This window comes from Rhagoletis zephyria, unplaced genomic scaffold, assembly GCF_001687245.7.
Source record: "Rhagoletis zephyria isolate East Lansing unplaced genomic scaffold, Rhagoletis_zephyria_1.1 Rzeph_scaffold_00430, whole genome shotgun sequence".
Taxonomy (NCBI): Eukaryota; Metazoa; Arthropoda; class Insecta; order Diptera; family Tephritidae; genus Rhagoletis; species Rhagoletis zephyria.
In genome coordinates, this window is record NW_016157514.1 from 252618 (window position 1) to 263027 (window position 10410).

Sequence of the window (10410 nt, forward strand, 5' to 3'; positions counted from 1 at the left end):
AATAAGTTGTGCTGATTATCTATATAAGCCATTAACAAACATCTTCAATGCTTCTCTAAAGCAAGGAGTTTTCCCCTCTTTGTGGAAGCAGTCGTATATCTTGCCGATTTATAAAAAANACCGTACAAAAGCCGCTTGAAGCTCATAAATTTGCCAACGCTGCACAGCCGTAGAGAGATGCTCGGGGTTTTGTTCATGATTAAGATCTTGAACGGAATGGTCAATAGTCCCTTTCTAATGAACCAGATCACGTTTTGTATTCCTTCTAGGCCTTCAAGACATTACAAGCCCATTAAGCTAACTATTTGTAGAACAAATTTCGAAATGCATGATGCTTTTCGTTGCCTATGCCAGGACTTTAATAAGCATTACGACTATTTTGACACCTCCGACTCACATTTTACCATTAAGAAAACCTTAATTGAGATTTTGAATAAATAACATGTAAACCCTTACATTGCACCTTATCGTTCAGCTGGTGAACTGTATTTCTGTTCAGTTTATGAGGTAAACGTAAACGTGAATCGCTTTTTTGTAACTAAATAAATTAATATCTTTAACCGGGAACCCAAAAATTACACAATATCTATGACTGCTTAGTACAATTGTAATCGGCTTCGTATACTTTCGCGACCGCGTAAGACAATACGAGCATGGATCGGAAACTCAGCGCGGAGGGGAAACTAGAGCTTTCCGCCTGCCACACACTCAAAGTAATGACTTCGGGAACATAGATCGGAAACTCGTTCTTTCCGACCATGCTGAACAGCTTGTCCACAGTGCGGAGCGGAAACCAGAGCTTTCCGCCTGCCACACATACGAAGTAATGTCTTCGGGAACATGGATCGGAAACCCGGCCTTACCGACCTTGATCAACAGCCTATCCGCCGCGCGGAGCGGAAACTAGGTCTTTCCGCCCGCCGCACACAAAAGTAGACTGAAGACTAGGCCTCGCCAGCTACCAAACCTGCTATTTTATGTTATTATTATTATTATTATTATTATTATTATTATTATTATTATTATTATTATAAATTAAAATGTATAATTAGTCTATTCTGTAATATATCGCAAATACTTAAATGTCTAAATGTTCTATTCTCATTTGTCTGTAAGAAAACATTTTTCTGTAGACCAAATAAATAAATAACATAACATTGCTAAAAAGTTCAGACACAGTTGAAACTGCGAGTAATTATTTACTGAATTAGTAATTTTTTGGAACTTACTGGCAACTTTGTAAATTTAAAAATATCTATTTATTGTAAATCTTTATGTTTATATATGTACTTACATACATGCATTTAAAATCATAATGTCTGATGTAAAAGTGTGCAAAGTTTTATGTAAGTAAAATAAAGGTAATATTGTTTCTAAATTTTTAGCAACTATTTTTACTTTATTAGGAACAATAATTAAATACAAGTTGTACACAATAAGTAAATATTAGAAAAATTATAGTTACCAAAATTTGGTAAAATTTAGTGATAAAAAGTGCAGTTTGAATTACATTTTCATACGAAATTGGAAAATGCAATTATCAATACTGGTATGTATGGGGTATATGAATAACGACCGCTTAAAATCAATCTCAAATTTGTATTTTCCCTGTAGAAATTTAAGGTCTATATTTGACTATTGCCAATTAATCTATGGCTAAAAACATAGTAGAGCGGCGAGCAAAGAGCATCGACCAATGCGTCTATTTCAAACGCCTATGTTTCAATGCAGAGCGCATAGTGACGAGCAAAGCGTATATACACGTTTGTAATTGAAGCTTTGCTTGATGTTAGCTCTTCGCTTTGCTCGCCGCTCCATTATGTTTAGACCCTAATGCTTTGTATTGCATGCGCTCCCCGTTTTTCGATTTCAATCTCATAAATTGTTTATAATGACTTGCTAAAATTTCAAAATCAAAAGTTATCAAAACAAATTCTATGGGACTGAGATATGTTATTTTCCAATTTTTAGTCCATTTATAAAAACGTATATTAACCCGGCGAGAATGTGGCCGGGTGTGACATACCCATCCTGTTATGAGTGTATTTTTTTCTCTAGTTATTCAAACGTTTAGTTGTTTTGTGTAGCTGGAATCACAGCAATGCGGTGGAGAATTGTGGCGTCATTCCCATGACAGGCGGTTCTACGTACCGGAATGACTCGAGTTTTACCCGACCAAGGGCTGTTGTTTCGGCGATCTAACCCCGTTTAGGTTGGCGAAGTATCTCAGAAGTGGTTCGTCCATACGGCTACATTCGCTACGTATTCTTCTGGTCAGGGCTGGCATCGAGTCAAACCCAGGGCCAGAAACCTACACCTGCTGTGTATGCCAGAGACGACTACACCACAACTCCACTTCAGTCAAGTGTAATGCTTGCGAGGGGTGGAGTCACCTTAGAGTCTGCTCAAGATTACGGACACATCGTCAGTGGACCACGTCGTATGTGGCCCCCTGCTGCTCAAACAGAGCAGCCTCCACGGCTAACCCCAGTCCACCTGAGCAGCCTCACTAAATCACCACAGCACAACAACATAACAACACAATAGACCATATCACAACTTCGACAGACCACAGAACACACACAACCGCACCACTATCCACACGCCGCCGCCAACAACTCCTGGTTCCTCCTACAATCTGCAGGTATGTCAGACCAGGATATTCCGTAATGTGACATCAGTCAAGTGCAACACCTGCCTTGGCTGGTGCCACTCTTGGGCATGCTCAGGTCTGCGTACCACGCGAGATTGGACGAGGAACTTCGAGGGCCCGTGTTGCGCTGCTCGGTCGCAGATCTCAACTGCGACGCCACCCACCACCATCATAGGGCGGCAACCACCTCAACAGCGCACACAGCCAATGGCGTCACGGCCACACACATCTCTCACACCCCGCATCACCACACGTCTCCCGAACCACATGAAGCTCCTTCAATTTAACTGTAACGGGCTACAGAGCAAGATCGAGGAGATAACCGTCTTCATGGGAAGGCATGGTATATTGATAGCTGTGGTCCAAGAGACGAAGTTGCACAGCAATTCAACATTGTTGAATTGTGCCGGGTACAATGTGCACCGTCGAGATCGCGAGCGAGATAATGGTGGTGGCCTAGCGTTCATCACGCACCACACCGTGCAGTATCGTCCTATCGAATCAGACATCGACCGCAGGGATACCACCCTAGAATGTCAGGGCATTGCTATCCGGTAAGGCGATGTTGAGCTCGAAATATTTAATGTGTATATACCCCCTGTCACCTGCTGCCCGGCAGGATATCACCCTGACATAGGTGCGCTATTCAGAGGTGAAAACCGTATGGTAGTAAGTGACTTTAATGCGCACCACGATCTTAGGCACTCAAGCCTGTCAAACGATCGTAGGGGAACTGACTTGGCTGAGCAGATAGACGATTCGACATTCTGCACAATGAACGACGACGCACCCACCAGGATTATGGGCAGCTGCTGCAGCTCGCCAGACATAATAGTCAGCGCTGGTCTGATAAACAGCATATCATGGCGACCTATGCTGACTTTGGCATAAGATCATTTCGATCGATAAACCAACCGACTTTGCTTCCGCGGAACACCGAACCTATATCTACTTTTCTAAAGCTGATTGGAAAGGCTTCGCGGAATTTACGGAAAACACCTTCGCTGCTCTCCCCACACCAACCGACGTCCACCTTAGTGAACGTAAGTTCCGCAGTACTGTCACCGCTGCTGCAGCTCGCTTCGTACCTGCAGGATGTATTACGGACCCACGTCCAAATTTTCCTGCTGAAGCGGCTGCGTAATAGCCTTCGTCAGGCCGATCCCGGAGATCCCCGTATCAGGGATATCAACGCGCAGATTCGGCAACTAGTGAACGTACATAAGCGGAAGAAGTGGGAAGAGCATCTGAAGACCTGTAACTTCACCTCTGGTGTGAGTAAGCTTTGGTCAACCGTGAGGTCACTGTCCAATCCGACGAAGCACGACGACAGAGTCGAAATTTCTTTCGGCGACCATGCTTCGTCGGACCCGGAGCGATGCGCGAGCTATTTTAGCCGGCAGTTCATACTGCATCCTCCGGTGGACAAAGCCAAGCGTCGAGGGACCAGAAGGCTGCACAAACTGCCAACAACTTGTGCCCCCCTTGCTTTCACTTGCGGTGAAGTTCAGGTGGCCATCGGGAAGGCGAAAGCCTCCAAAGCCATGGGTCCCGACGGAATATGCATGCTGATGCTGAAAAATTTGGGTCCTGCAGGAGTAGCGTACCTAACGGAGGTCCTCAATCTGTCTATGGCCACTCTCATCATCCCAGACATCTGGAAGGTGGGGAGAGTGGTCCCACTGCTCAAACCGGGGAAACCTGCCAAAGGAGATTCGTATCGGCCGATAACACTCCTTTCCCCGGTAGCGAAGACACTCGAGGCCTTGCTGCTCACGTATTTCACGAACCACCTGACCCCAGCGAAGCATCAGCATGGTTTCCGTAAAGTGCACAGTACAGCAACAGCACTTAACGCCATAAATACTCTGATAACTCGTAGCCTTTACCGTAACCGTCACTGTGAGAAAACGATTCTAGTAGCGTTGGACTTGTCAAAGGCCATTCCACGCTACTAGAAAATATAGAGGCTTACTCTCTCCCACAGAGGCTCAAACGGTGGTCGGCAAATTATCTGAGTGGTCGACACTCGTCTGTAATGTTTAGAGACAAATCGAGTAAACTCAGNCTGTTTAACTTTTACATTTCAAAGCTCCCTCAACCACCAGAGGGAGTCTCGATTGTCTCTTACGCCGACGACTGCTCGATCATGGCGACTGGGAATGGAATTGATGACCTGCGTTCGAAAGTAAACGGGTATCTCTCCGATCTTTCTCGCTTCTTCACTGCAAAATGTCTAGCCCTCTCCCCTACCAAATCCTCTGCGACCTTGTTCACAACCTGGACGAAGGAGGTCAGGCTACCGCTGGGAATTCACGTCGATGATACAGCAATTCCGACGGTGAATAACCCCAAAATACTCGGAGTAACATTCGACAGCCTGCTCTCCTTCTCTGCGCACGCAACCGCTATTGTCAATAAAGTACAGAGCCGCAACAAGGTCCTCAAAGTCGCTAGCCGGCAGTACCTGGGGCAAAGACACATAAACAAAGAAACGTTGCTGGCAACATACAAGGCAATATGCCGGCCGGTTTTAAACTACGGAGCACCAGTGTGGTCGCTGGGGCCTAGTAGGACGCAGTGGATGAAGCTACAGACAGTACAGCACACCGCACTCAGGACAGCGACTGGATGCCTCCTGATGTCGCAGGAACATCACCTTAACAACGAGGCACAAATGCTCCCAATCAAGGAGCACAACATAATGCTCTGCAAGCAGTTTCTGATCGGGAGCCACAGAAGTGGCCACCCGAACAGACAGCTGCCTGCAGAGGAGCCCTCGCCTAGGCACGTCAGGAGGCATCTATACGAACTGACGGACGAAGCCCAGAGGTTCATCAAGCAGCCTCTGGGCCCGTCAGCATACCGACTGGCCCGGAACGGCATTCACAGGGAGTCAGTCTCGAGTTATGTAAACTCTAGACCTGTGAATGCCGTTCTAGGCACACCACCACCGGACATAGACGAGACGGAGCTTCATCTGCCTCGCGAGACAAGAACCATAATAGCCCAACTTCGCTCTGGCTACTGCAGCACGTTAAACTCATACCTGAGTATACTGAATGCGAATTTGCCTAATGAGTGTCCGGCATGCGGAGAGACCCCTCATGACTCGAAACATCTCTTCGCATGCCCGGAAAACCCGACAACCCTAACGGCTTTGTCCCTGTGGACCGACCCAGTGGAGGCTGCACGCTTCCTAGGGCTGCCGTTAGTGGAACCTGACGACAACGACTGAGATATCAACCGATCTGGGCGGGGTTGTTGTAGCCGCTACAACAACAACAACAACAGAATTGTGGCGTGATCGCAGTGGGGCGGTGGCTTGTGCTCGAGTTACAAGCTTGCTTTGAAATGTAAAAGTTAAACAGTAGCGGGGAAAGGACACCACCCTGTGGAACCCCCTGTTTTATTTTTCTGAGTTTACTCGATTTGTCTCTTAACATTACCGACGAGTGTCGACCACTCAGATAATTTGCCGACCACCGTTTGAGCCTCTGCGTATGTAATATTCCAACATTTATTCTTCAAAGAATCTCATTCTAAATAAATGAACGTCCACATTCATATCCCAATATGTGGAAAAGCCATATGTATGGAGTATGTGGTATTTTTTGTAAATACTGTTTCCTGTTAATCTTTTGTGGATTTTTTAAAAGTACCAAAATTTTTGTTTGAAAAGTTTATAATTTCGTTTTTCTTCAATTATTTGTAATAATAAAAGTGTTAAACTGCATATATTTAAATAAAACTGAACTACAACATTGCCTGTTACAGTAAAGCACCTATAATTCACTGCACATTCTAAAGAATGTACACGAAAAAAACTGGTTACAGTTAAAACGTTCTAAAACATAAATATATTAATGGAATTCAACGATATTTACATATATTTACATCTAAACTTAGTTTTATTGAAATTCGTTAAAAAAGAGTTAATTTTCTTTGTAATAAGCAAACGATCGCAATTTTGACTTTATGTCCNATTCATTGTATTTTTTAAGCACATAAGTAACGGTAGACTTTGGAAATTTTAGCTTTTTTGCGATGTCGTTATGGAACATGCTGGGATTTTCCAGCTTTTTGCGCAATATTAACTCGCGATCGATTTCTTTCTTGGTCCTCGTTTCTACACTGATTTTTGTTACTAAAAAGAAATGATGCAGTAAGGTGGAAAATGCTTCCAGCTTTTTAAGTGTCTACCGATTTTTATTTTAATGTTATGATTAACCGAGCTATGCTTGGTTATGTGCGACCAGTTTTTTTCGTGTACATTCTTTATGTCAAATACATTTTGGAGTATATGTTGTATGCAGATATGCCATACCCTGCCACATACTCTTTGTAACATTTTGTTACCACACTCCCGCCGGGTTAAAAAGTTTTTTATTTTATTTCTTCTTTTGTTTATTTATTGTTTATATTTTTTCTATAAAAGTCTAGCATATTACATAACCGAACTTTGTACAAAAATTAAAATTCAACAAAATTTATCAATTACATATACCCAAAAATTGTAGACTGCATGGTTATCTGGTTATGTGGTGTTATTTTGAATTCAGTTTAGAAAAGCAAAATACGGTACCTACAGAAGAATAATTTTTAGCCAGATAACCCGATAACCAAACAGGTGTAAATCCCCTACCTGTATTATTCGACAACCACAGCAAAAATTTTGTGCAAAAACACTTCAGACAATGTAAGTTATGCACCGTAACAAATTGACAAGGGTATTAATTTATCTTTCAAGCTTTAATTTTTTATTTAGAAACCTTAAACTTTATGGGCTAAGCATCGTGTCCAGTTTAGTTGTTTGTCTGAATTAACGCTTTGTCTTTTTTACTTTAAGGTACAAAACTGAACTTTGTCGTCCATTTGAAGAAGCCGGTGAGTGCAAGTATGGAGAAAAGTGCCAGTTTGCCCATGGATATCATGAGTTACGAAACCTACAAAGACACCCAAAGTACAAAACTGAATATTGCCGCACATTCCACAGCGTTGGATTTTGTCCTTATGGTCCAAGATGTCATTTTGTTCACAACGCTGATGAAGCTAGAGCTCTACAACAAATGCAGCAGCAGCAACAACAACAACAACAACCAAAACTGCAAAATCATTCCAGTTTTCATAACTGCATCGCAAACTATCCATTGCAGTCTAAACATGGAAACAAAGCAGCTAATCCCAATCATTCGATTCCTTTGAGCCCTCCTCTGAGCATGTCAACCGGCTCAGATCGCGAATCACCAACAGGTTCACTATCCTTAAGTCCTACCAGCTCTATGACTAATTTTACATTTGGTGATCAAGTGAGTCCGGTGAATTCTGTTTTTCAAAGCACATTTCCTTACATTAGCACTCCACCTGAAAGCCCAAATGCCCCCATTTCACCAGTGAATACACCACCACCTAATGTCATATTGAATTCTATACAAAACCCGACATCGTTGTACGTAAAACCTGTTAGTATTCAGGGTAAGCAGGTACTTCAAAAGAGTTCAAGCTCTCCGATGGCTATAATCAGAAATATTAATAAAGTTCCAGCCAAAGTTAATTCTGTTTCATCACTTAATAGTGGTGAAGAAGCACGGCTGCCAGTTTTTAACAAATTGAGCTCAGCTGTTGAAAAGTTTCCTAACATAGCTTTATAATTTGACGAAATCTCACTTTGCATATTATTTAAAATTCTAGTTTTTTGTTATTTTACATTTTAAATTATATATACATCCTAAATTATTATAAAAAATATATATATTTTTACGATAATTTATATATTTTATATTAAATATCTCTTTATCCAGAAAATGGGTATATGTATATTTAAAAGGGAGTTAGTTCATAGGAAAGAGTTGGAGAGCGAAGGATTGGCAAAATATGCTTTTGCATTTATCAAATTATCTATATATAATATTTATTTTATATACATATGTATGTATATCATTTCATTTTTGTATACAGACTTATTCTATATGCCGCTAAAACAATTTCATATACAATTATTTATATTTTATACACAATGGAGATGTATGTTATTAAAATTAGGTGCAGTTATGAAAATTATAATTGAAATAATGAAGTCAATGTGAGTTCAGAAATTAATATTTTGTAGTATTAAAATTTGAAAAAAATTTACCCGGAAACTTTACTAACGTAACTACCTGTATAAAGTAAATTAATGCCTACTTTTACCTTTTACACAATAATACAAATAATGTGTTAATGAAGTAAAACATATTTATTCCAAAACGTTACAAAAAACTCGAAGATGGTCAACACTGATGAAAATTCTCAAAGTGCCTTACAGTTAATTAAATATATAATATAAATATATATTTAATATGTAGATATTTTAGTATTTATATATTTTTTATTTAATTGGTTAAGAGATGATTCATGAATTAGTCGTCTTCCTTTTTTACTTTCGTTAAAAAATGCTTCCATTTATTTTTACATGTGCTTATACAAATTTTGAATAAAAAAATTACTTTTTCTTAATAAAATCTTTCTAAATGTTTATCTTATTGGAAGATCTTAAAATTATATATAATAAACGGCGAAACTTTTATTGTCTGCAAAATGCGTTATAATACGGGTTTTTTCGGTAAGTATATTAGTTTAATGTTTTTAACCCCCCACCGCATACGAAGCCGAGTATGGTGTCAGTACTTTGGCAATTTTTTCCCAACTAACTAGTATTATAAAAAAGTCTAAATTTAATTAATAACTAGGAATAACGGAGCTTAATAAGTTTGCCTATGGTTAGATAATACGCCACGTACGCGCATGGGTGTTGGTAACATTCTTTCCTGCTCATATTTCACCATGCACAACTTTATTTATCCATCGTTTTTCTTCGTCAGTGGCTGGATTTGTGTGTAAAAGAACAGCCTTTATCGCAAATGAAAAAATGAAAAAAAAAATCTGCATTTTTAAATGTTTCCCTGTTAAAGTTTTAGTTATTTCATTCACAATGCAAACATAAAATTGAAATATTTTCGGAAAATAACCTGATCTAGAAAAACGGTATACAGATCCGTAATCTACGATCCAAAAGTAAGTTAACGTGTCTCGACGTTTCTTTTTTTGCTGTTCAAGTCTGAAGAGGCTAGGACTTACCATTGATTTATGGCAAATTTTTTCGTTGAAGGTGGACCTCATACTAATAATAAAAACCTTCCTTGGTCGTTGAAGAAGTTTGAATAGACTGGACAGAATTTAAAATTAGATGTTTCCAGTGGCGTTAGTGCATTAGTACGTGACCAGATTTCTGAAGCCAAAAAGCGGGACATTTCTAAAGCATCGAATCCTAACATACAATTTTGATTTTAGAATAAAAAGACACATCATCTTTCAATATAGTTTTATTTAAAACAAAACAGAAAAAAAAACTTGAAAAATGATCGCAAAAAATGTATACATAAAATATATACGGTGGCGAGAATGTAAATAGGGAAGATACATTTTTGCAAGTTTTGGCTACTTTTTTTGTTTAAGAAATGTACATAATTTTTTTTATGAAAATATCGCTCACTATCTAAAAAAAAAACAAGTAAATCAAAGTTTCAAACTTTGTAGATATATATATGAGGCATTCTTTTTCATATCGGACACTAAATTTGGTGTCACACTTTTGATTCGCTTAAAATTTTTTTATGAGTTCTATAAATAAAATAAGCTAACACGTATTCCAGGAATTTTTTTCTTCGGAGATATGATATTTTCGTGATTCTGACTAATCATGTACTTCTTCAAATCGT

The 10410-nt window shown here is 39.8% G+C and overlaps 1 protein-coding gene across 15 annotated transcripts in view; it reads left to right on the forward strand.

Annotated features, from left to right (window-relative positions):
* Positions 1 to 8773, forward strand: part of LOC108359650 (protein TIS11-like) — a 161458-nt gene extending 152685 nt beyond the window's left edge. For all 15 annotated transcript variants that reach the window (XM_017611591.1, XM_017611597.1, XM_017611585.1 and 12 more), the window contains one exon: positions 7503 to 8773. In XM_017611591.1, coding sequence (XP_017467080.1) covers positions 7503 to 8304 — 802 coding nt within the window. In that variant the 3' untranslated portion in view covers positions 8305 to 8773. The remainder of the gene's footprint in view (positions 1 to 7502) is intronic.
* The last annotated feature ends 1637 nt before the right edge of the window (positions 8774 to 10410 follow it).